This window comes from Pogoniulus pusillus, chromosome 4 (genome assembly GCF_015220805.1).
Source record: "Pogoniulus pusillus isolate bPogPus1 chromosome 4, bPogPus1.pri, whole genome shotgun sequence".
Lineage (NCBI taxonomy): Eukaryota > Metazoa > Chordata > Aves > Piciformes > Lybiidae > Pogoniulus > Pogoniulus pusillus.
Window position 1 is genome coordinate 38,629,033 of NC_087267.1, and position 26,585 is coordinate 38,655,617.

General features: G+C 42.4%; 1 protein-coding gene across 2 annotated transcripts in view; it reads right to left on the reverse strand.

The window, feature by feature from the left end:
* Positions 1 to 26,585, reverse strand: part of ELAPOR2 (endosome-lysosome associated apoptosis and autophagy regulator family member 2) — a 117,695-nt gene that overhangs the window by 3,897 nt on the left and 87,213 nt on the right. For both annotated transcript variants that reach the window (XM_064142592.1, XM_064142593.1), the window contains exons 10-21: positions 24,982 to 25,110; positions 23,908 to 23,998; positions 22,383 to 22,485; positions 20,324 to 20,461; positions 19,791 to 20,054; positions 18,744 to 18,917; positions 16,144 to 16,333; positions 12,034 to 12,130; positions 8,971 to 9,072; positions 6,630 to 6,756; positions 5,683 to 5,861; positions 4,640 to 4,805 (exon numbers count right to left, since the gene is read on the reverse strand). In XM_064142592.1, the coding sequence (XP_063998662.1) occupies positions 4,640 to 4,805; positions 5,683 to 5,861; positions 6,630 to 6,756; positions 8,971 to 9,072; positions 12,034 to 12,130; positions 16,144 to 16,333; positions 18,744 to 18,917; positions 19,791 to 20,054; positions 20,324 to 20,461; positions 22,383 to 22,485; positions 23,908 to 23,998; positions 24,982 to 25,110 (1,760 nt within the window). The remainder of the gene's footprint in view (positions 1 to 4,639; positions 4,806 to 5,682; positions 5,862 to 6,629; positions 6,757 to 8,970; positions 9,073 to 12,033; positions 12,131 to 16,143; positions 16,334 to 18,743; positions 18,918 to 19,790; positions 20,055 to 20,323; positions 20,462 to 22,382; positions 22,486 to 23,907; positions 23,999 to 24,981; positions 25,111 to 26,585) is intronic.

Below are 26,585 nucleotides of genomic sequence, written 5' to 3' on the forward strand. Positions count from 1 at the left end.
TTTCTATATTCTCCTTCACTATAGCAGTAATTGCTTTCTATATTACAAGCCTAGTCCTGAATTTCTTGGCTACTCAAAACCACTTCATGAAGCTTCATGAGGTGCTTTGCTCCATAGAAATGCCACTGCCTGAAGCTTGAACCCATAACTAGGATACTTCAGGCCTCTCACTTTACATTTCTCCTCTTTTTCCCCATTTTTACTCCATATATATTTTATATGCATATGCTTCAGGCCTCTCAGTTTACATTTCTCCTCTTTTTCCCCATTTTTACTCTGTATATATTTTATATGCATATGCAGCAGGAGATGAATTTCCTTGTCTCTTGCATAAACAAAAAGTGATGCCTATAACATTTGTTTTGGAGAAATATATACTAAATTCCAGTTATCTGCAGGAATACAGGACACAGATTTCAGTAAGCTAATGAGGTACTGGAAGCTGAGCTTGCCAGCTATGATTATCCAACAGGAAAAAAAGAAACAAGCTTAGAAATATCTGGCAGTCTTCCTTATAAAGAAGAAAATACACAGGGAGCCAGCTACAATAGATAGAGGAACTTTAAAAGAACTCTCATTTTGAGTCCAAACAAGCATTCAAGTGGCCTGAATAGGAAAGTACTAAAGCATCCTTTAAAGAGAGGAGGAAAAAAACCACAATACCTCTCCCACACTCTCGTCTCTACACTTCTCATCAGGAAGGAGACAGTGGTGTAGCAAATAGAGTCAGCAAAGCTTTTACACTTATCAGACGTACAGCAAAACATTTCCCTCACCAACAGCATTGGTCATTATGCCCAGCCACAGCCAGGCAAGCCATTTTATGGACAAAAACCCATTTCAAAGTCAATCCCTATAGGATTCAAAATGGAATCAACTTCCATTTTTGCAACACCACCAACAGACTGGGATGCAATTTGATTCCATTTACATATTCAATATTCTCAATATTGAATTAAGAATTAATATTGAATTTCTACTGCTTTCCATGAGGAAAAATATTGATTTTGCAAGACACGTGGTCAGTTGCATGTATTAGCTGTGATGGTAACTTCTCCCAGAAGGGAGATCTGGGGAGCTGGTAGCATGAAAAGATGGCAGCAGGTGTGCTAGTTTGAAGCTAGCTAGAATGCTTTGGTGAGAAGAACTAGACTACAGGCTGTGGAAAGAAAACAATGGTGATGTCTACTTCCTTCATAGGCCTGCTGAGATGTATTGGAACAAGAAATAAAAACATAGATAACCACTCTCACTGGGGCTGCTGGCTGAGCTGCATCTTACTCTCTAACCTCACCCCCCATTTTGGGCCAATGCACTTTGTTTCCTAACCCTCTGGCTAAACCTCTATTCTTCCTTGGGACTGGGGTAAGGTTAAGAGGGGTAGGGGGAAGGTGCAGGGGTGGTTGAGAGCCCCTCTTGGAGACTCAGGTTTCTGGGAGGGGAGTTGTGTTTCTGTATTACCTTTTACCTTGTATATTTCCATCTATAACTGTATATACTGTAAATATCTGCTTGTATATTGTGCTAGCTGTAAATATAAGTTTCATTCATATTTCCAGAGCCAGCTGAGTCTAGTCTGAGTGATTTCCAAAGTGTGGGGGGACAGGGAACACCTAAACCATCACAGCAGGCTAGTTAACACAAATAATTAAATAATTAAATAAATAAATAAATAAAATAAATAACAAATATAAGAGAAAAATAAGGGAAAAGAAGGCACAGACAAAGGATTTAATTACATTGCACTTAGAAAAAAAAAAAGAATGCATGAAAAAAGAATCTCAACCTTCAGTATTATTTGGATCAGAAACAAGGAAGTGAGTTTGTAATTTATTTTTTTTAGATTATGATCTTTGAAGAAATGTTCCTGCTTTGAAACAACACACTTCAGTAAAACTGTTTGAAAGGGAAAATGACATCCACCTTTATCCTGATCACAATAAGTGTCCCAGCTGGACTCCCTTAAAGGCAAGGCTACCCTTCCCATAGACTTCAAGACATCTGGAGGAAACATCAAAGTGCTTGCAAGATCTACCAAGATGGTGCTCTGTTGCTCATCTGAGAAATATTCAAAGGACACCAAAGACCTTTGTGCTAGGTATTCATACATGCAACAATCTACACCATATGTGTTGCAGGAACAAAATGGTTTTTGTCAGTGCTTCCCACTGAAACGGAGGAGGTTGGGTATGTATTGGGCGAGGCTATGCCTGATGCCTCTCCTGTACTATAGGAACTGCATGCTGTAGTATTCAAAATAATAGTTCTTAGATCAATCGTGAGGCCAGCCCAGGCAAGCTGTATGCATCTGGCTGGTGGAGCTCTTGGAAAAGCTCAAACAGAAAAATGAAGTTTACAGTATGTGGTCAATTGGGAGGATAGTAGAAATATTGCCTGAGAATGGAGCGATGCGACAAAAAAGGCCAAGGTCCTCTTGGAACTAAGTCTTGCCAAGGAGGTAAAAGAAAACTAGAACAGCTTTTTCAAATATATTTATGCCAAAAGGAAGAGCAGGGAAAAGGTAAGCCCACTACTGAATGATATGGGAGCTATGGTAACAGAGGGTGCAGAGATGGCAGAGCTGCTGAATGTCTTCTTTGCCTCAATCTTTACTCCTGAGACTGGCCCTCAGGAACTTCAGTCTCTGGAAACAAGGGAGCAAAACTGGAGAGAAGAGAACGCTCCACTAGTCAGTCAGGACTGGGTTAGAGATCACTTGTACCAACTGAAGACACACAAATCCATGGGCCCCGATGGTGTGCACCCACAAGTGCTGAGAGAACTGGCTGATACTGTTGCTGAGCCTCTCTCCATCATTTTTGAAAAGTCCTGGAGATCAGGAGAGGTGCCTGGTGATTGGAAGAAAGTCATTGTCACTCCAGTCTTCAGTAAAAGCAAGATGGAAGACCCAAGCAACTACAGACCACTCAGCCTCTCCTCCATACCTGGAAAGGTGATGGAGCAGCTCATTCTGGAGGTCATCTCTAACCATATGGAAGAAAAGAGGGTTATCAGGAGCAGCCAACATGGATTTACCAAGGGGAGATCTTGCTTGACTAATCTGACAGCATCCCACAAAACCTTGCCCAAATGGGCAGACAAAGGGAGAGCTGTGGATGTCATATACCTTGACTTCAGCAAGGCTTTCGATACTGCCTCCCATAACATCTCATAGAAAAGCTCAGGAAATGTGGCATAGATGGATGGTCAGAGAGGTAGATTCAAAACTGGCTTGATAAGAGTTCAGAGGCTTGTGAGTGATGGCACAGAGTCAACTTGGAGGCCAGCAGTCAGTGGTGTTCCCCAAGGACCAGAACTGGGTCAGTTTTGTTCAATATCTTTATCAACAACCCGGATGAGGGATTGAGTGTACGCTCAGCAAAACAGGAGGGAGGGGAGAGGGGCTGACAACAGCCCATCAGGCTCTGCTGCCATCCAGTGAGACCTGACATGCTGGAAAGCTGGTTGAAGGAAAACCTCATGAAGTTCAATAAGGATAAGTGCAGGGTCCTGCATCTGGGAAGTAATAACAGCAGGCATCAGTAGAGGTTAGGGGTTGTCTTACTGGGAAGCAGCTCTGTGGAGAAAGACCTTGGAATCCTGGTTCTGTGTGGAACAGCAATCTGCCCTGGTGGCCAAGAGAGCCAATGGCATCCTGGGGTACATCAAGAAAAGTGTGTCCAGCAGGTTTAGGGAGGTTCTTCTCCCCCTCTACTCTGGTCTGGTGAAGCCAAACCTGGAATACTGTGTCCAATTTTGAGCTCCCCCATTCAAGAGAGATAGGGACTTGCTGGAGATAATCCAAAAGAGAGCCACAAGGATGACTGGAGAACTTGAGCATCTCCCCTACAGAAAGAGACTGAGACAGCTGGGGCTGTTTAGTCTAGAGAAGAGAAGACTGAGAGCAGATCTCATCAGTGTGTATGAATATCTGATTGCCAAGTGGCTGGGACCAATCTCTTTTTGCAGCAACAAGACAAGGAGCAACAAGTACAAACTTGAACGTAGAACACAGTTTCACCCCAACATGAGAAGAAACTCCTTTACAGTGAGGGTCATGGAGCACTGAAACAAACTGCCCAGAGAGGTTGTGGTCTCCTTTTCTGGAGACTTTCAAAACCCACCTGCATTCCTGTGTGGACTGCCCTAGGTGATCCTGTTTTGGCAGGTGGATCAGACTCAATGATCCCTGGAGGTCCCTTCCAACCTCTAATGTTCTGTGATCCTGTGATGTTATTATGTTCCAAATATTACATATCTATAATGACTGTGTTTGCCTCAGCAGTGAGTGGAGATGTCTGGTAAGAATCCAGGCTGAGAGGTTCCCTGGAGATATCTGGTAGGAATCCAAGCAGAGAAGTTCCCTGTGCCATTAACTGCTCTTTTAAAATATCACCCATACAATAAAAAGTTCTACTGAAATCTCACTGTAGAAGAGGGAGCATTTCCTTAATACTCTGAAACATTTCTCTGCAACATCCATACTTTGGAATTCATCAGATCAGCTATAGGCTGGGTGACGTGTGCGTGGGAGGCTGCACGAAGCACTGTGCAAATTAGCACTACAGCCTTATCAGGTCCAGTAGTAAATAAAGATAATCATTCTTTTTTTATATTAATGGTCATAATTACTACTTACCTTTGTTGCCAAGGACTTCAGCTTCCCCAGTAATGACTGCTTATTTGAATATACTATTTCTTCTTCATTATCTTCTCCTTCCATTATAGCACAGCTGTCAGCAGCTGGCAGCTCACACTCCTTTGAGTTTGCTGTCATCACTAATTTGGAATACTTATACTCCAGCCTGAAGATATAAAGCCAGATAGTCATGGATTATTTAGTCAAGGAATTTATATTTAGATTATCTACAATCCTTCCACTGGGGTATTTACTAGAAGTTAGGTACTTTTCAATCATCAAAATATGCAACCAAAGTAGCTTTAACAATACATCAAGCTCCTGCTCTCCAGATACCCTTGCAAAAGAGCCATGTTTTCTGACCATAAGAAGATCAGGTGGATTTCCTGCATGAAGAAGTGTGGCCTGTGTCCTTGCTTAGAGCAACAGCAGATGTGACTTCATCCTGTATCAAAATCTGCATCACGCTCCTGCCTAAGCAGGTTATGGGAGAAAGGAGAGATAGGAAACAGCCTGTGGTAGGAGGCAGCAAGATGTTGGGACCATGATACTTTGGTATGAATTCCATGTGCTATGTGGGCTATGAAATTCCATGCAGGTGAAACAGTCAGTATGTTCAGTTAAAAGAAGATATCTTTCAGGTGTATATTAGACATGTCCAGCTAAAAATGGACCAAAGTAATATACAGTCAAGAAGCTTATCTTAACCCAACTGAAAGAGACTTCTTCAGTTCTTTCAGTCTTCAGACACTGAAAAAGTTGTGTTGATCTAGGACCTATAGTCAACTACAAAACTCTCAGGGGTTAAAAAAAAATCTTATTGGGAAAATATGCTATAACAAATTACTGTGGATTTCCTATATTTTCCTCCCTAGCATTTTTGATAGGTGCTGTTGGCAGAAGAAACTCCAACTTGGTGGATTAATGGACTGATCCAATATAGTATTCCTCACCAACATGGGTCAAACCCATGGAATGTCTTTCTCTTCACTATATCAAGCTTTTAGCTTATTTTGATATGGAATACAATTTGAAGTACTTACTTCTGGTTCTTCTTCCAAAAATAGCAGGTCAAGGCTATGAGAAGAACAGCTGTGAAAGCACCAACACCAGCTCCAACTTTTAGCCAAAAATCCACTGTTTCACAAGTGCTGGTCTTTTTTTCTGGCAAGGGAACCCCTTTAATGCAATGCTTTGGCTCATTCCAGACATATAAAGTTTCCTTTCAAACAGAAAACATCAAAAAGTGAGCTGTTTGTACAAAGAGACAGAACTCTTTTGAGTTGAAGAAAACAAGGTGTTTTGAGACAGAAAGATTAGACATCTTTCCAATGAAAGCAAACCAAATCCTGTATTTTGGGTTTTCAGACTGTGGTGGAGTCACATCGTCTGTTCAGTTGTCCCCTTGATTATGTCTGCTGATTCAGACAGGGCAAAAGGATTTCCTCTTCCCTATTGTTCATTACCTGGCATAATATGTATTGCACAGCAATTGTGAATGTGTTGTGCCTGCACTGGAGATACTGATCAACACTAAAGTTCTGTCTCTGTGACAGGACATATTCATATTAGACTAGAGAATGCAGTAGAAAAAAAATGCAAGCAAGGAAGGGTGAATTTCTGAACTGAAATGCTAAGTCCTTTCCTAGCCTGTCCCTGATGTTTATGGCTGTTAAAGGACTGGGCCTTTCGGGCATTCCATCCTTCACACATTACTTGCCTGCATGTGTGAATGCATATAAAGTTCACAATCCTACTCACATATCTGGTCAGCACAAGCCCATTCTCCTCCATGAACCATGCAGCTATTGGCTCAAATGTCCTTGATTCTCAACACAGAACCTCACCAGTAAGACTTGCACCCATCCAGCTTCAGATCTTAGAGGCCTTTTCCAACCAAAACAGTTCTATGATGCCCTACTCTACTTGTACTTACATATCAAGTTACACCCCAATTAACCTGTGTAACTTGGAGACACAGGTGCCATACCTGAAATCCTTTTTTGCAGGCTCCCTCAATCTCATGGTAATCTTGCTCTGTGCAGAGAGGACAAGCTTCTGCACTTTCCCACAGAAAGTAGAAAGTGCATCCATCACAGGTGCCTGCAGGGCATGAGCTAGGAGGACAGCAGAGCTTAGTCAACATTTATGAAACACTCTGGAGTTTGCATCCGCATTGCACATTCTATTGTTCAGATTGGTAATGGTAAGCCCAATGGATGGGTAAACATCCATCAAGTCACCAGATGAAAAAAATCTGGAGGAAGATCTTTTTCATAGTTTATAAAATGCTTTCTCAAGTGAAAGCAGATATTGGACAGCCAAAGTCTGAAATAAGAGTTCAGTTCTTGGCAGTGAGTGTCACTCACAACACCTACAGCAAAGAGAAAGAAGCAAACCTTGGAGACCAGCAGAACTACTCTGGTGTTTCACCAGCACAGGCCAGCCCCACATGCACTTCTATCACTGTTCTGCACTGGCTGACTGCTCCATGTGAATGCTGCTCTCTGGTTCCTGTTGTTGCTCTAATGATGTCTGGGTGATTTTGTCCATATGGAATGGACTTGTCCTGTCACGGTTAATTACTGGAAGGATGTTCACCAGCTAATGAAGAGATAACAGCTTCTCTTAGCCTGAGAAAGACTAATGACCCTACTTTGTATTCAGCCTGCAAAAGAAAGTTGTACTGGCAATAACAGGACATTCACACAGCTTTTGCTACTGACAATTACATCAGATCTAATAGCAGCAGCAGCCAAAAGCCAATGCAAGTTAGATCATGTAAATGTGAAATAGATGCATACAGAAAAATGTTTGTTTTTTCTGTATCATCTGAAAAACTTTTATGCTGATCTGATGGGCCAAAAAAATCCACAGCTCTAAAAGCTTATGCTGAATTATCATGATTTTAATAACTGAAAACCATCCTCTGGATTATGGAACATTTCTTTCAATGTATGCGTCAAAAGCAATGGCAGACATTTCTTCTCCGCCTCTTTCATCTTCTGAGGTAACTTCATGTGATACTAAACACCATGTCTGGAGCACCAGGAAGTTACATGAATTATTATTTGACATGTATCAGACACCTCACTGAAAATAGCTGCCTGGCTGCTGAGCTAGCCAGAAGGGTCTCAGAAGGGTCTCAGAAGGGAGAAGTCAGCAAGAACTGAGGTAAGGTACATCACGTCAGCTGTGTGTCATTTCTTCCCGGGATCACACTTTTAAAAGCAAGGCAGACCACCCCTCAGAGTAAATGATCACAGTTCACATTGTTTGACTTGTAACACTAGGAGGACACTTGCAAGATTTTCATATAGCAGGTGATAGACAGTGGCTTGTTGTCCAGCATAATTTATAGGCCCCTGAGAACCTGGGGTAAACATCTCCAAAGGTGTTCAAATATCAATCACTTATCCATCACCTGTGAAGCAGATACCTCTTTGTCACTGCTCAAGGAAGCATGATTTACCCTTTCCAAGAGGGACAGGGATCAATAAGAATCCCACACTTCTCACACTTTGCTTTTGGGAAAAGGACTCAACTTTCATGAGGAAGGATGAGTGGAGAGGGCTATCTGCTGACAGTAATGTCCAGACAAAGATGAGCCTTGACAGCCAAAGAAGAGGGTTGTCAGACCAGAGGGACTTCTGAAGAATCACATTGTTTTTTCTCCAAAACTTTTTCAGTACAGGCACAAGCAGGACTTAGGAAGAAAGAAGTCATTTGAATCAGAGCGAAGGAAAAAAAGGTCAGGTAAATTGAAAGCAACTGGCACAAGGGGTCCAGGATACAAACTGGTGTGATGAGATGCATAAATAATACATACAGATCTTGAACTAGATGGAGTCAGGGCTCACATAAGCATTGAGATCTCAGTTTCCATAGTTCCTAGGACAGGTTGATCTTTTTCCCCAAAACCACCTTGTACACAGGCACTGAGGTAGATCAAGGAAAAAAAACTACCTCTCAAAGGCCTAACTACACAGTTCTAATCAGGAGGACAAAGATCAAAATAAGGAACTGCAGTAAAGGAGAAGTGGAGACAAGAAAAACATCACTACGTTTTCGTTTGATTTTAAGTTTGGAATGACCTGCCTGATCTCTAATCTCTCTCACCACACAGGCTGAACATAGAGCAGCTCATCTGCTGGGAGGTGATGGGTACACATGTCCTTAACCTAGGAGAAATGAGTGAGACCTCCTGTGTGGCTGATGAGGGAGCTAGCACTCCTCACTGCAGTTAAGTGTAAAATTACTGATTAATTTTGTACATATTACTTGAGGAGAAAAAGATTTTTGGCATTATAAGGATACAAATACTTAAATACCTGGGCACAGAAAGCTCTCCTTGGTCTGGCTTGTTAGTGTTGCATCTCATTGTTACAACAGTTGCACGACCATTCTCACAGGAGGTTGTCACTGTTGAAGACCTAATGTAAAATGAGAAGAGAAATGCAGTGTGTCTGTACTACAGTAAATACAAGTTGCTCTTCCATAGGTCTCTGGCCATTTGTGCAACCACAATACCAAAGAAATATCCTTTTCCACACTGCTTTTGATTCTGTCAGCTGGAAGGAGAAGAGAGAAAGAAGAGAGAAAGAAAGAAAGAGAGAAAGAGAGAAAGAGAGAAAGAGAGAAAGAGAGAAAGAGAGAAAGAGAGAAAGAGAGAAAGAGAGAAAGAGAGAAAGAGAGAAAGAGAGAAAGAGAGAAAGAGAGAAAGAGAGAAAGAGAGAAAGAGAGAAAGAGAGAAAGAGAGAAAGAGAGAAAGAAAGAAAGAAAGAAAGAAAGAAAGAAAGAAAGAAAGAAAGAAAGAAAGAAAGAAAGAAAGAGAGAAAGAAGAGAGAAAGAAGAGAGAAAGAAAAGGGAAAGAAAAGGGAAAGAAAAGGGAAAGAAAAGGGAAAGAAGAGAGAAAGAAGAGAGAAGAGAGAAAGAAGAGAGAAAGAAGAGAGAAAGAAGAGAGAAAGAAGAGAGAAAGAAGAGAGAAAGAAGAGAGAAAGAAGAGAGAAAGAAGAGAGAAAGAAGAGAGAAAGAAGAAAGAGAAGCAGGGTAGGTTTCACCACTTCCTTTAGATCTCAACATGCTCTAAGACGTCACTTGGGGAACTGCTCCTTTTTCTATCTGGTTTGACTTCTGCTGAGTCAAGGAATAAACCTGCCCCTCCCCCCCCCAAAAAAAAAAAAAGAACAGAATATTTTCTAAAAGAGGTGCTGTGGTTGGCATGTTGCTCTGCTGGAGAGTTTATGACAGTTCCCTCCTCACCTAGTAATCTGAGAACCACATTATTCTGAAACAACACATGGCAAAGGAGATTCAAAAAGTGAACTTTATTCCAACACAATAAGAATTGTTAAGCCAAGTCCAAACCATACTCAGAGTCACTGGTGTGGAGTTCCAGTCTGCAGACTCAGACACATAATTTAAGTTTCATATCCAAAGTGCTACAGCAAATTAAGATCAATCACTAAAGCCAACACAATTTAGACAACCAATAAGTAGAACAAATACATACAGGTAAGTGCTGAACAGCCCCATGGGCTCCAGAGCACAAGCTTAGAAATCCAGTTCACATGAAGACACCAGCATCTAGACATATGTGCTAGTTTGAAACTACTAGCTAGAATGTTTCAGTGAGAACAACTAGATTACAGGCTGTGAAAGGGAAACAACAATGGTGATGTCTACTTCGCTCATGGGCTTTCTGAGATGTATGAGAACAAGAACACAAACAGATAAGGGAGACGCTCCCTGTCTAGGCTTTGGGCTGCATTTTTCTCTCTAACCTAACCTGCCATCTCTCTGATTAATCCACCTGCTTCCTAACCCCCCTGGCCAACCCTCCAATCTTCCTTGGGCACAAGGCAACATCTAAGGTAAGGTAGAGAGGGGTGGGAGAAGGTGGAAGGGCAGTTGGGAGGCCTTGCTGGTGACTCAGGTTTCTGGGAGGGGAGTTGTGTTTCTGTATTACCTTTTACCTTGTGTATTTCTGTCTATAACTGTATACACTGTAAATATCTGCTTGTATATTGAGCTAAGCTGTAAATATAAGCTTCATTCAATTTCCAGAGCAGCTGAGTCCAGTCTGGCTGATTTCCAAAGTGTGGGAGGGCGGGGAACACCCAAACCATCACAACATAGAATCATAGAATGGTTTGGACTGGAAGAGACCTCCAAAGGTCATCTAGTTCAAAGCCCCTGCAGTGAGCAGGGACATCCTCCACTAGTTGCTCAGAGCCTTTTTGAGCCTGATCTGGACAGCCTCCAGGAATGTGGCCTCAACTACCTTCCTGGTAAAGTTGTTCCAGCGTTCCACCACCCTCATGGTAAAGAACTTGCGTCTAACATCCAGTCTAAATCTACTCTTCTTTAATTTCAGGCCATTGTCCCTCATCCTATCAGTATAGGTCTTTGAAAACAGCCTTCTTGTAGACCCTCTTCAAGTATTGGAGGGTCATTATTAGTTCTTCCCAGAGCCTTCTCTTCTCCAGGTTGAACAACCCCAGCTCCCTCAGCCTGTCCTCATAGAAGAGTTGTTCCAGCCTCCTGATCACAAGTGCCTGATCGTGGTCCTTCTCTGGATCCACTCCATCAGGTTCATGTCCTTCTTGTGTTGAGGGCACCAGAGCTGGATGCAGTACTCCAGGTGAGGTGATCTTTGAGCTACTTCCTACTCAAACTGAGGTATTGCTCACAGGAAATGTCACCTAGAAGTATCTCAGCTCTGGTATGACTCTCTAAAGATCAAGTTTAATTTAGGTTAGATGCTTGAGCGTGTCCAGAGAAGGGCAACGAGGCTAGGGAGAGGCCTTGAGCACAAGCCCTATGAGGAGAGGCTGAGGGAGCTGGGATTGGTTAGCCTGGAGAAGAGGAGGCTCAGGGGTGACCTTATTGCTGTCTACAACTACCTGAGGGGAGGTTATAGCCAGGAGGAGGTGGCTCTCTTCTCTCAGGTGGCCAGCACCAGAACGAGAGGACACAGCCTCAGGCTGTGCCAGGGGAAATTTAGGCTCGAGGTGAGGAGAAAGTTCTTCCCTGAGAGAGTCATTGGACACTGGAATGGGCTACCCGGGGAGGTGGTGGAGTCGCCGTCCCTGGGGCTGTTCAAGGCAAGATTGGACATGGCACTTGGTGCCATGGTCTAGCCTTGAGCTCTGTGGTAAAGGGTTGGACTTGATGATCTGTGAGGTCTCTTCCAACCCTGATAATACTGTGACACTGTGAAATAATGTTTATTGATTTCATAAGATATTCTTCAATATGCTAACCAATATCATCCAGATACCAATTAAAGTGATAAAGAAAAAAGGTGGATTAAAGACCTCCTCTCACAACTTCAGTTTCCTTTAAAAAGACAAAGAAATGTGGCATATCAATAAACAGTATATTTTACCTACTTGTAAAAGAAATGAACATCAAGTATTTTGTTTGGCGAGGGAGGAAACATATCTGTCTTGATGCTTATATTTCCCAGCGTTGTTTCAATAGTAGCTCCTAAAACATAAGAAAAAGAAAAGAGGGATAAGCTAAGAATGGATTTTTGAAGGGTTCACATAAAACATTTTCTATGTCTGAAAAGTATGGGTGTCAACAGCATACTGTATTTTATACAATTTATAGTACTCTAACTGAATTTTTGCAGATTTGTATTATTCTCATTCAGACTTGGTTCCTCATACAGACATAACAGAACAAAGATTTCATAAAAAAGCACCAGTGTAAACATGTTGTACTCTTTTTTTATGAGTTTAAAGCAATCCTGGAATACTACGGAACAATTTAGGCTGGGAAAGGACTGCTGAAGAAATCTGATCCAATCAACGGCTCAAAGCATAGCCCTTGAAGGTATAACCCTAACTTAAACATAACCATGTAGCACCCTGAGGAATCTTCAGTACTGTGAGGGGAAAAACTGAGAGCTACAATGACAAAGATTCTGAAGAGCTTTGATGGGACATTTTGAGGCAAATGACAGGCTGGTGTGTGGAATAACACAGGTTACACATGTGTGGACAGATACTAGAGAAGAGCTGAAAACCATGAAATTTCAAGTAACCAAAGATCTTTGGGATCTTTCCAACTCCATGAACCAAAGAAGACAGAGAATGCCGGTGCTACACTGCAACATTTTAGGGGAGAGAGCTGTAAAAATGGCACAGGCTGCATCCTTCTAGAGAAGTGAACACTTGCTAGAACAGTACCAAAAAAATGGTAGCAGCCAATGGCTGGTGGGAAGACAGGAAAGACTGAAGAAAAGAAGTTTTCCACTTGTTTTTGCAACAATTCAGACAGTCCAGCTGCATTTTTAGGTCTTTGGCTTGACATTGACTTGACTTTAGGAGGATGATTGTCACAGCTAGAAACTGTAAATATAGTAGATAACAAAGGTGATAGTTTGCAGTAGCACTGCTACTCAGCGTAGGACAGATCAGAGCCTTGGATTGTGAAAGCATATGGATCCACGTGCTCAGTAATACTGCTCAGAAGGGCTTGAAAGTGAGGGACAGCTACAGAGCATCACAATAGACAGAACAGCTGTGCCGCAGCAGCCATCAGGAGCATGTGCAGAAGGATGTCAGGTTATTGTGGAGGTGCTTCCACTTCAAGAACGTGTGCTGACATCAGAATGTATGCTCTCATCAAGGACACTGTAGGGTAAATTCAATTAGCATTGAAAGACAGTGGACAATTACTCACTAGGCTGGAAGATGATAGGTCCTAGGGACCTTATTATATTCAATAGGGCAATAAGAGAATATTCCCATCCAGTGTGCAGTACTGTAGAGATGTCAGCTCAAAGTGTAGAGTCTCAAAACTATGAACACTAGAAGCAAAGTCAAGTGTGAAAAATAATAGTAATGATAATAATAATAATAATTATTATTATATGGTCAAAAAGCCACAATGATTCCCTTAAGAATGACAGTAGCTTTGACTGAGAGTCTATTTTGTATGAGAATCACAGAATCATAGAACATCAGTAAAAGAGTAAATAAGCATCTTTTTCATAAGCATAATAGAGGGGAAATAGAGAATTGACTAAAAGCAAAAGTTTTAAGATACAGAAAAAAATTATAATAGATGCTAAATGCTTCAAGGAAAAGCCTTTACAAGAAAAAGAGTTTGAGGGTTTTAGAAATACTAGAAATAGAAGTTCTTTACAGTGAGAGTGGTGAGACACTGGCACAGGTTTCCCAGGGAGGTTGTGGCTGTTTCCTTCCTGTAGGTCTCCAAGGCCAAGTTGGATGAGGCCTTGAGCAACCTCTTCTAGTGGGAGGTGTCCCTGCCTACAACAGGAGGTTGGAACTAAACGATCTTTGAGGTCCCTTCCAACCTAAATCGTTCAATGACTTCTATGAGTCTATCTTATGGATAGGAAAGGTAAACTTCAACCAGCTGAAAATGTAACAATTATGGTAAAGAAAAAGCATCAGAAGAGCTTGACATCTTGTCTCTCTATTAGAGAAAAAATGGACCTCCTTGCTTTCCAAGTCAATGACTGAACATCTTGTTCCTTCAGTGGCAGAAGAGGATATTGGCATCTACTTGGCATGCATGCTTAGAAACTAGCAAACCTTTACCTAAGAATGACCTTTCACAGAGACTTTAATGATAGCAAACAGTCAAAAGACTGATGGAGGGGGGAATATGGTGACCCAAATTGCAATGCACCTAAAACAATGAGGCAAAGTAACAGCAATGGTAAGTGGAAGATGGGCTTCAGTTAATGGACAGATACATTATGGATGACAGTCAACATGAGTTTATGCAGAACAGCTCTTGTTTAGCAAATCTGATTTCATTCCTTAAGTGCTGATGAATTTGGTTGCTAAAGAAAATTATGTAAAGCTATCAAGTTATTCACTAACTACCAGATGAGATTCTAATTAAAAAGTTAGCAGTATCACAGCAATTAAGTGTACACTCTGGATTAAAAACTATTTAACTAACTAATTATAAAATTATCTGGACATGGGAAATTGTCATCAAATGTGGCATATCTCCAGGCTTCTCTAGGAAATTATATCAGAGTCCCAAAATTCAAGTTTCCATCAAGGATCTCCAAGTAACTATACAATCACTGTTGGTTAAGTGTGCAGATGAGACAAGAGGACCAGGAATAAAACACAGAGAACTTGGTTGACTTGGTAACCTGGTCCCAATCAAACTAAACATAGTTTTGTCAAGACAAGAGAAGAAAAGGATGAAGATCAGTCCTAGGGAAGAAGGATTTCTTTTTTTCTCTTGGAAAGTGTAACTTCATTTTAAAAAAGCCTACAGTGGACATTAGATCCAACAAGCCATCATTAAACATCAACAGCCTGGGGAAAGAAGGACTCAGAGGTTCTATCCTCGCATGTAAATACAAGCATGAAAATTATTTTATGGTCACTATAATAAATTAAATACTGGAATATATTCCATTCTGATGTCCATGATTTCAGAAAATATAATACTGAGAGGCTGCAGAAAGAGTCTCCAAAAGTATTCAGATGTTTAAGAGAAATGCATGCCAGCAAGAGACTTAGAAGAACTTGGTCTGCTTATTTTATCAGAAGAGCAGAATGGGGAGGGTGTGATGATTCCAGTAAATAAAATATTTTTCCAAAGAGGAAAATGTGGGTGTGGAATGGAGAAGGAATAATAAGAAGCAAGAGCTGAAAACTGAAGCCAGGCAAATTCAAATAGGAAAAAAGTTTGCTTTAAAACAAAATACAGAGATAGTGTTTGACCAGCAAGAAAAAATACCAGTGACTGTGGCAAAGCTTTTATTTCAGGCAGTCTCAAAAGTCCAGGTTGAATGCTCTTCCAAAGATGTGCTTTTGTCAAACATGAGTTTCTGGGCTCAGTGCCAGGGAGAGAGTAGAAACACTCAGTGCCTGTAATGGATAGGTGAGCAGGCTAAATGACATCATTGTCTAATCTGGCCCCAGACTCTGGGAACTGGTGAGTTGGAGCAGTGCAAGGCTTAATGATGTGCATGGCCCCATGCTGCCCTAAGCCTCTTCGTTTCTGACCTAATTATGTCCCAGCACCAGCTTCTTCTTGAATTGCCAAGTGAGGACTTGGCATGGGCAGAAACAGTTGGACTAATGTGGCTACCAGGGTGATTGGTCTTGCCCTGAGTGAAGCGGGTAGGAAACGTGAAAGAAAACCAGAGCTTTTTAATTACATTCTCCAGACTTTTGTGTTGAAATTCAATGCACTGTAGGATCCACCAGAACCAAACACAAGGAAGAGTCAGAAATACAGGCATGGAATGCAAAGAACAGAGTTAACCCTTAAGCCTTCTCCTCCAGCCACCTGCTGAACTGAAATAGCAGCAAAAAGCAACAGCATCTGTCCAGATCTGCTTCGTGGTTCCAGAACAAAGTGAGACTGAGTCCTGGGCTGCCCCTATGCTCTTCCCCCAAGGCAGTGCAGCACTGCTTAGAAGGATTTATTCTGCAGCCCTAAATACATGAAGGACACCCATGACAACAACAAGCAGAAGCCAAACCATGTACCTAAGAACCTGTCAGCAAGGCTGTTGGACTGCAGAGCCAGGGCTGTTCGGAAACCCTTGCTGTCTGACGGGATGATGGTGGACTGACAGACAAAAGCTCCCACAAAATTGGAAATATCTTCTGATTCTGCAACCATGTCCTTTAGAGTAACATCCGTGATATTGTCAGTGCAAACAGCCATCTTCTTCCCCTGTGGGCAATCAGAAAAATAAAAGTGTGGGGGGAAGCCATTGATAGTTGTGTCTCAGTTCTAATTTAAATTTCCCAGAGACTCAAATATAGTTGATAGAACCAATAACAATTTATAGGATGCCCTTCCCTCTTCCCCCTTCTTTCCCAAAAGAAAAGGAATTAGATGGAGAGAAAGGAAAGGTGTGCAGACCCAAATAAATAAACTCATTGTGATTTGGAAGTTAAAAGAAGTTTAGCAATAAATAAAAGGTATATGATGTAGGGAAGTTACAAAGGTATAGGGAAGAGGAAACAAGATACAAAACATGTAAATATACAACCAGATTTGATGGCAATGGGTTTTGTCCACCTCGTGGGGTGATGGCCAACGTGGTAAGACAAAGAGCAGCAGGAAAACAGGAATGGTGTTTTCAGATGAGCACAAAGGCAGGGGAGAGAGCAAATGCAGGAAGCCCCCCTGCTTTTATGGATCTTAAACAGGAAGGGGGAGTGAGCTAAACCACCACACCTGGTAGTGTTCAGACCCACCCCTGAGGAGGGGTCAAAACCACCTGGGGTCAGGTTCAAAATCACTCCTCCCAGGAGGGTTAATTCTGTACAAGTTGATAAAACATTAAAAATTTGGGAGACATTGCAAATTTCCCGACTGCAAACTGCAGGGAGTTTCATTAGCCCACCTTAGAAACAACTTGATGTTTCTATCATGAGAGGGACAAATTGCAGCAACCAAAGGTGTGATTGTCAAAGCTCTGATGAAAGTCTTGTACAGACTCAGGAACAGGGTGTCATGTGTGGTATGTGTCTGATTAGGAGCCTCTGCTACAAAGCACTCTCCTTAGGTTAACTTGACAGGGCAGTGTTTACTTGCAAAGCATAACAGAATGGCTTACAAAGTGAAATCATATTTCCCTTGTCTTTATAGAATATACTGCAGAATACTTATTTGGGATTTATTCCAGATAAAGTATTTTCAGAGCACAAATCCATGACATCCCTAAACAGGTAGATAGTCTTCAAGGTTGCCTTAATGCCGTATGTCACAATCAGTGTTAGAACCTCAGAGCAAAGGCAATTAATGACACATCTTGCCCTGATGAAATGCCAAGCACTCATAACCTATCCATATGTTGGCAGTACTGTAGTACCATCTTAGCAGTTTGGGGAAGTGACATCTCCACGGGGGAGTGAGCTACTTGTACCTTTGTGGGTTTAGTTGCCAGCAGCTCTAATTCAGATGGTATTTCAATACAGTTTTAAGAGTAAAAGTATGCAAAACAGACACACAGGTTGACAGATTACATTGGGTTGGAAGGGACTCAAAGGTCATTTTGTCCAACCCCTCTGCAGTAAGCAGGGACACCTTCAACTAGACCAGGCTGTGCAGGGCCACATCTTGTCTGGTCTTGAATATCTTCAGGGACAGGGCCTCAACCACATCTCTAGGCAGGCTGCTCCATTGTTTCACCATCCTTAGTTGAAAGAACTTCCTCCTTATGTCCAACCTAAACCTAGCCTGTTCCAGTTTCAAATCATTGCTGCTTGTCCTATCACTACAAGTCTTTCTAAAAAGTCCTTCCTCAGTCTTCCCATAGATCCTCTCTAGATATTGAAATGTAGCTACAAGGTCTCCCCACAGCCTTCTCTTCTCCAAGCTGAACAGTCTCAGTTCTTTCAGCCTGTCTTCACGGAGAGGTACTCTGGCTCTCTGACATTTTAGTGTAAAGAAATGTGTGTGCTCATTTGCCTCAACTCATGCAAACCCTTTGGTACAGAGCAAAGAAAGTTCAGAACTTTACAGGGATAAGCATTAATGCAAACTATACACATTGGCTTTCATGGAACAACACACATCACTGGTACTGCTCTGAAACCTGTGTGACAGTCCAAGACCAGACAGAAAAATCTTCACTCTGGGACAAAGAGGATTTGCAGTCATGAACAAAACACACTGTTTCATCACTTCAGAAGGATGCAGTTGAAGTCACAAACTGGGACTTTGGCCACTGACAGAGTGAGACCAGACACTCCACTGACAGCAACATCTCAAGTCAAGTCACAAGGGAAAGAAACTGCAGCTGAAAGACTCAGACTAACTTGAGCTTCTTGGTAGCAACATAGGAGTCAGGGCTGTGGCCCAAGTGACTTGAAGGCACAAGGACTATGAAAAGGTAGGGACGTAACAGGGGTTTTCTTCTGATTGTCATTTATGTTTAAAACATTGTCATTTCTGCTTTGGAAAATTAGCTGCTCGAAAGTCCTCTTGCACTGCCAAGCAAGATGCAGAGGAAAATATTTGCATGGTGTCAATGACACTACAGCTGTAGGGCAGTACTCATCCTGTCTCAGTGTGATCCCACAGAGCAGCAAATTGGTTAATCCTCCCAACTCTCAACACCAGCTGAGCTCACCTCATTTCCACACAGGCTGATGTTAAAGAAGTGGAAAAACTTGGTGCCTCGGGAGGTGAAGCTGGGTCCACTCATCAATGAGCCCACCTGGCTGAGATTGCTAAAATCATAATTCAGGCTCTGGTTATCCTTGACGTACGACAGCAGGCAGTCGCTGAAGCAAGCAGAGTGGTCCTTTAGAGAAAGAGAGGAATGCATTAAAGCTTGGTTATGGATCAGCAGCAAACCATTCACCTAAGAGTTAAAGAAGCAAGCAGGTGCAGACAGGACTGCTTTGTTTTACAAGCATGGAAGGCAACTTTGTCCTCTTCCTGTAATTCACCTTTCCCTTAAGAAAACTTCTGTTCCTGTTTCAGTCCCTTGCAATCACATATCAGGACTTTAATGCTATCTATGCCTAACCTTTCTGCTGTCTGCTGCATTAGCCAAGAAGACACAGTTTCTTGCTTTGTTCTGTTGTGGGTTCTTATAGGATCCCAATGTTCCATCTTAAAGCCCTGTAGATATACTAGGACATGGCCCCAGTTACACTGACATCTTGCAAAGGAAACACAAGAAACAGCTTAGTAAACAGGAGCAGGATACAAACACAGCTGAAGACAGCAGAATACAAACACTTCTTCAAGTCCCTTTGCAGTGCCTTGCCAAAGGATGCTGCATGTGACAAAAGTTTATCTCAGCTTAATGGCAATTCCATATCAGAGGAACTTGTTACAGATATCAGGAGGTACAGAAACACTATCCAGCTGAGGAAGTTTCTGAGTTTAAAACAGGAAGAGTCTGAGACAATTTTAGGTGGAAGTAATGTCTGTACTTGCCCTGATCATACACTATCCCAACACAGCTTTTCATAAGGCAGAGTGGTCAATTTTACCTTCTTGTTGCACATTTGCAAATGGAAATTAGACTTGGGAAGAGTGGGAACTTATAAGTATACTTATACTTAAATCTCACAAGGCACATACCTGCACTAAAACTGGCCCTTTGACTGCTTATATCCCAACAAACCCTGTCTGTCCAGCAGTCAGAGATGCTTGGTTTCTGTACCTCAGTGCTCTTGCTGCCAGGCCCACACGGGATGCAGGCCTCCCTGCCGTAGACCTGGTGGATGGACAGGAAGGTATTGGCTGGACACTCCTTGCACTGGCTGGTCTCCTTCTCAATGTAGTGTCCTGCTGGGCAGGGCACACAGGATGAGCCAGACTGCTCAGAACCCAGTGCACAGGCCCGACAAGAAGAAGCCACTCCATCCACTGCGTTGGTCACCATGATGGAGTAGATCTTTGCCATGTCATTGATGAACTGTCTGCTCTGGAGCATGACACAAGGAAACCAACAAGATGTCATCACTGCATTTGGACACTAACCACAGCTCTATGCACCAGTGCGCCAATTCAGGGATTGACTTACACATGTCTGCCTTTCTACAGACACGTGGACCCACAGCTGCCTTGCAAGGGCTGCTACATAGTGACAGCTGCTCTGTCCCATCTGCAAGCTTCAACGGAGGGGAGGAGATCTGGGAGTGGGTGTCCAAGAAAAGCTGTGCTATAAAGCTCCATGCATAAAGAATTACTTACATCTTGGCCCTCACTTATTCTCTGAAAGGCCCAGGTGAATGTGAAGGAAGCATTTTTGGAAATTATGTGGGTGTAGGATTGTTTCTCTTTACTTCTCTCCCATGATTCCACCACATTGGTATTTTTTCGATTAACATCCTATAAAATGGACATTAAACAAAAACAAAATGTGGCCATACTACACTAAACACCAGCTTTCAGTAATGTAAAGCTTAATATATATAAAGGACTTTACAATTACATTCAACACTTAATATAAGAGAGCAAACAGAACAGAAATTTAATTGTGAATGGGTGTCCCATGCACAAATAGAGGCTGGGTGTGGAATGGATGGAAAGTGGCTCTGAAGAAAAAGGCTTGGGTGTATTGACTGATGAAAAGCTCAGTGTGAGCCTGCAGTGTGTTCATGCAGCCCATAAGGCAGATCATATTATAGGCTGAATCAAGGGGACCGTGGCCAGCAGTGTAGGGAAGGTGATTCTGACCCTTTACGCTGCTCTTGTGAGACCCAATCTTGAATACCCTATCCAGTTCTGGTGTCCCCATCATAAGAAGGACACAGAGCTGTTGGAGTGAGTCCAGAGGAGAGGTACAAAGATGATCCAAGGACTGGAACACCTCTGCTATGAGGGTAGGCTGAAGGAGCTGGGGTTGCTCAGCCTGGAGAAGACTGTTGGGCGACCTTAGAGTTGCCTTCCAACAGCTGAAGGGAAACTACAGAAAGGCTGTAGAGGGACTTTTTGTAAGGGTCTCTAGCAATAGGAATGGTTTGAAGCTGAGGGAGAGTAGGTTCAAAGTGGATCTTAGGAAGAAGTTCTTCGGTACAAAGGTGGTGAGACACTGGAATAGGCTGTCCAGAGAGATTGTGGATGCCTCCTTCCTGGGTTTTTTTAAGGCCAGGTTGCATGAGGCCTTGACCAGCTGAGTCTAGTTGAAAGGCATCCCTGTCCATGGTGGGGAAGTTGGAGTAGATGATCTCTAAGATCCCTTCACAACCTAGGTCATTCTATGATTCTAAGATTCTGTTCCAAAAGATACCCAGTTAAGTTCAAAGTCCCATGGCAGGACTTTATAACTGTAATAAGGACAGATTCAGCACAGTGCTTTTTTTTGGACTTGAAGATCTAATTAGGTATAAAACATGCAGATACCACACCACAGAAAGGGGAAAGCTAAAATTCAAAGGGAAAAAAATGTAGTTTCCAGCACCTGCTTTGTTGGTGTCTCCAGTGAAACAGAACTGAGGCCAGTAAGATAGCTTCAAAGTTTACACATAGAAAACCTGTTCAATCTAACAAAATTCCTCTTCCTCATTCTCCATCAACTGTAACCGTTCCAGTGAAAGAGACTTATCCTTTAAAATAGATTCCTTCAAATAACCACTAAAGGCAGATTCCTTTCAAATTGCCACCTAAATTCTAATTAATTGTCTTTAAATTAGGATCATATTCCTCAAAAGTACCACTAAATACAGAATAGGATCCATTTCCCTTTGCAGCAGAAGGGGTCAGGGAGATGTTGCAGATCTCATTACCCTCCTCAGGTGATGGTCTTTTAATAAGCAGAGGAGGAAAGTAAAACACAGGGCAGCTTTCACAAATAAACATGTGTCTGTTGCCCTACTGATCCCCCAGGTCACTGACAGGATCAAGTCTAAATTTCTAAACTTTCCTATTTCCCATTCCTCCATCTCACATCTTCACTTGTGACTAACAAAATTCTGACATCTTGTGCAAAATTCTGTGCATCTTGACTGCACAAGACAGACTCAGAATTTTATCAGTCTGTTCAAGAAGGGAAAATCTGGCTCTTCTGTGTCCATTGGTTTCTTCTAAAATAGATACTCAGGAATAGTTCACAACTCATGTGGTAGGGGAATTTTGCTGTACCATTCATTAAATCCTTCCTGCAAGGGCACTGCAGATATTAAACTACTATCATACTTAATCTTAGTCATCACAAACCAAGTGCTACTAATCACACCCATGTAGAGATATTAAAGCAACATGTGGAATACCAGGCACAGTCCTCAGGCACAGGGAGAGAGGGCTCACTTACTGCCATAAAGTACAGCACACAATCTGCTGAACAGATGGTCTCAAAAATAAAAGTAATCCGTCCTAGTTCTGACCCAGTTGCTCCTGTCACCGATGTTGGAGGTCTGTTTAACAGAGAAGGAACAAAACATTTACAAGGTACACTCCAGACAGGCAGCAGTCAATCCTTTAAATTGTTTTTAGTACAGTGAGGAAACTATTAAAGTCCTGTCACATAAAACCTACACTTGCAGAAGGGTTTGCACAGGATCTCTGCACTGGTTATCAGGTGCAGCAGGGTTGGGTTTTTTTATTGTTCTTTATGGCTAAACTTCCCTCCTTATAATCAACACTCACATTTTATGGTTAAACTTCCCTCCTTATAATCAACACTCACATTTGACCATACTGGTAGGGAAAGTTTTGGCTTAAATGGATTACATGCTTTAAGTGATTTACACCAATTTGATTGCTTTGACTCTCCACTAGCAAGAGATGTTTTCAGGAGTTTCACACAGATCAGAAGTATTCAGGGTATCTCCTGCAAAGTACAAAACAGTAAGTGGGGGGACACCAAGCTTTTCTATGGATATGTATCTTGCTTCTTTGATTTTACTTCCTGTTGCCCATATTGTCAAATTAAACAGAAGAGGAAAAGTTTTCAGAAGGAGAACAATCAGCCACAGGAACAATCTCTCCCAGAAAGCAGCGATATCCCCAATACTCAACACTTTTAATATTCAGCTGGACAGGGTGCTGGACCATCTTATCTAGATCATGTTTTTCCCAAGAAAGTTTGGGCTAGATGATCCTTGAGGTTCCTTCCAACCTGGTATCCTGTGATTGACTCTGTGAGTGATTGATTAATTGAAAGACTAGGGTCTGCACATTGGTTGTAAGAAGTCACAACCCTCTCAGTTTAGATATAGCAAAGGGAAGGTGAGGTTCATTTTGCCACACTTCACCTGTCACAGTATTTGGCATCTGGTCTCAGTTAAAAGTCTAAGCTTGCTTCTTTGACACAGACTCAAGCAGCCCAAGGAGTTATTTCACCCTATCTGAGGGTCCAGAAGAGATGGGATGTCCTATTCTCCTGCAGTGCCTGTATGTCTACACTGGCTTGAGGCGAAGCACAGACTATGCAGTCTGCCCAGAGTCACAGCACAAAGAATCTGGGGTTTCTATGAAACACTTTCAGGGCAGGCAGGAGTATCCACTCCACAGCAGGTGTAGATGGTTACTTTGGGATAATTCAGAAATAGAGCGATAGAAATCTTTTTTCTCAGTTTCCAAACAGCTAACCAGCTGCATCTCAGTCTAAAGCAAACACTGCCAAAAATCAAGGTCTTACAGAACAGTCTGCTACAGTGGGCCGACTGGGGACATAAGAATAAAATCAAACTTTCCTCCTGTTTCTTATTCATGACATCATTTCACTTCTGAAAGGAAGATTCAGATCATTGAAAGGGTAACGTGAAATAGGAGTAAGACACAGAGATAAATGAGAAATAGATGGCGAGGGCGGAGGGGGGAATCCTGTTCCTTACTTAAATCCTGGGATGTGCAGGTTCAAGATAAGATAGTCATTGTCAGAGCCTCCTGCCCCACTCTGGATGTGATCACCAGCTACCTCCCAGCCTTCATATGAAAAAAAAAAAAAGAAGAAAAAAAAGTAAGAAATGGATGGTTTCTGGGTCATACAGCAAAAGAATATTCTACATTACCACACTTTCAGTAATTCAGTACTTAAGCACATTTTAAAGATGTCTGGTAATAACTATAGAGCAGTATAATAATGGCTTTGAATGAATAATTCTAGTAATTGTATAAACTGCTGATTTTACAGGCAAATGTCACCTTGAAATCAGCAAAGCAATTGAAATTCCCTGACCTGTGCTGGCTGCTCAAAGGAGATGATCCATCTGATCCCTTCTCGCCTTAAAACAGATGAATCAAATGAATCTGTGTGTTAAGTGTTATTCATATACTTCAGCATCCCTCTGCTCAACATGCATAATTCAAAGCTTGAGTTACATCAGCTCAACAGGGTTTATCAGACTGAGAAAAATCATTCAGAGAAGACTGGAGGTGAAAGAAGTCCTGAACAGGATCATTTTCACCAGTGAGGTGTGACTGCTCTCTACTGCAGTCTCAGCACACATGCAGAGAGAAAGCTGTGAGTGTGAAATGAGTGAAATCACAGACTTTAATTAAGTTTTCCAAAAGATTTATATGTGACCTGAAGGACCACAGTCATCACAAAACATGAAAGGAGGTAAACTAGAGAGAAGTCACTTAGTTGTGCTTTTGGGGGTTGGGTTTTTTTCAGTGGCGATATTCAGATGCCACAAAGTCTGTAGCGAAAAAGGTCCTTAACTGAGGGAACTTCTAGGCTCCTGCACTCTTCTAGTACACGAGATATCTTCTATTTCTTCTTTATGATATCATGACATTGCATCATACAGTGAATCTCAAGCCTGGTGCAGTTAACCAAATGGGAAGAAACTGTATTGTGACTCACACAACCAAGCACATACTCATTTTGATGGGCACTCCACTACAGCTGTGATCAGTGGCAGAGAAGAAATACAGGCACATAACAGCACAGGGAGTTTGCTCACCATTCATCCCATCGCACTTGGAGTTGCCAACATTAAAGCAAGATGTCTTCATGTTGGCTGGCAGAATATTCCACCACTTGTACTCAAATCCAAGAGATGGTTCAGTGCCAGCAGGACAGGCTTTGCATTCTACAAGGCAAGAGGGCAGGAAATGAAAATCACACAGCCAAGGAACATCTCAAACAGTGTTTTAAAGAACAGAGGTATTGGGTTGGACACCTTGAGGCAAGCGATGAGCAAAGAAAATAATTTATTCCTTTCTAATTAAATAGTCAAAGAGCTATCAGCATCAGAAGAGTGGAAACAAGAACAGCATTTTACAGGTTGCAGAGCATAACCTCATGGTAAATAACATGTAATTGATCTCCCAAGCCACACTTCCTTTTTAATGGCTTCAGATGAAGGTTTGATCGCACTGCTAAGCACGAGTTCCCTCAAAACATTGTAGGTGATCACTAGGCCAATATAGCTCAGGATCAACAAGTCAGAGATTAGCCTAGTCAAAGCTGGCTGAGTACTCACAGTGCTTAAAATTATATTTGCATGAGGAAGAATTTGGCACAGAAAGGAGAAAGGGTAGGGAGGAATTAATGACTGTGAAAGTTTGTATTCCCCTCTCAGAATCCCTTAAAATAACTCTTAGAATAAAGTAACCTTTATCAACAAATCCATCTGGAACACAAGAGGTCAACTTAGAGCAGAAATCCCTGATGAGAAAGGACTTCAGAGAGAAAACAGAAATCCAGCTCCCTCTCTCCAATGTTATTTAGTAAGTATTTTATGAAAAAATAATGCTGGCTTATGACAATGAATCATTCAGGAGGCAAGTGGCGTCTTGAACTGGGGGATGGGGTCAGGGAGCGGTGTGTTCCCCTGGAAATTCATGAAGAATTAGTTCAGGACCTGCTGAGCCATCTGGACACCCACAAGTGCATGGAACCAGATGGGATCCATCCCAGGGTGCTGAGAGAGCTGGCAGCTGAGCTGGCCAAGCCACTCTCCATCATTTTCCAGCAGCCCTGGCTCACCGGAGAGGTCCCAGGAGACTGGAAAATGGCCAATGTGGTCCCCATCCACAAGAAGGGTCAGATGGAGGAACCTGGGAACTACAGACCTGTCAGCCTGACCTCAGTGCCAGGGAAACTGATGGAGCAGGTTATCTTGGGGGTGATAAGAGCACACCTGAGGGATGGCAAAGAGCTCAGGTCCAGCCAGCATGGGTTTAGGAAGGGCAGATCCTGCCTTTCTAACCTGATCTCCTTCTATGACCAGGTGACCCGCTTGGTGGATGTGGGGAGGCCTGTGGATGTGGTCTATCTGGACTTCAGCAAGGCCTTTGACACTGTCCTCCACAGCAAACTGCTGGCTAAGCTGTCAGCCCATGGCTTGGATGGCAACACTCTGTGCTGGGTTAGGAACTGGCTGGAGGGCCGGACCCAGAGAGTGGTGGTGAATGGTGCCACATCCAGCTGGCGGCCAGTCACTAGTGGTGTCCCTCAGGGATCTATGCTGGGCCCCATCCTCTTTAACATCTTCATAGATGATCTGGATGAGGGCATCGAGTCAGTCATCAGCAAGTTTGCAGATGACACCAAGCTGGGGGC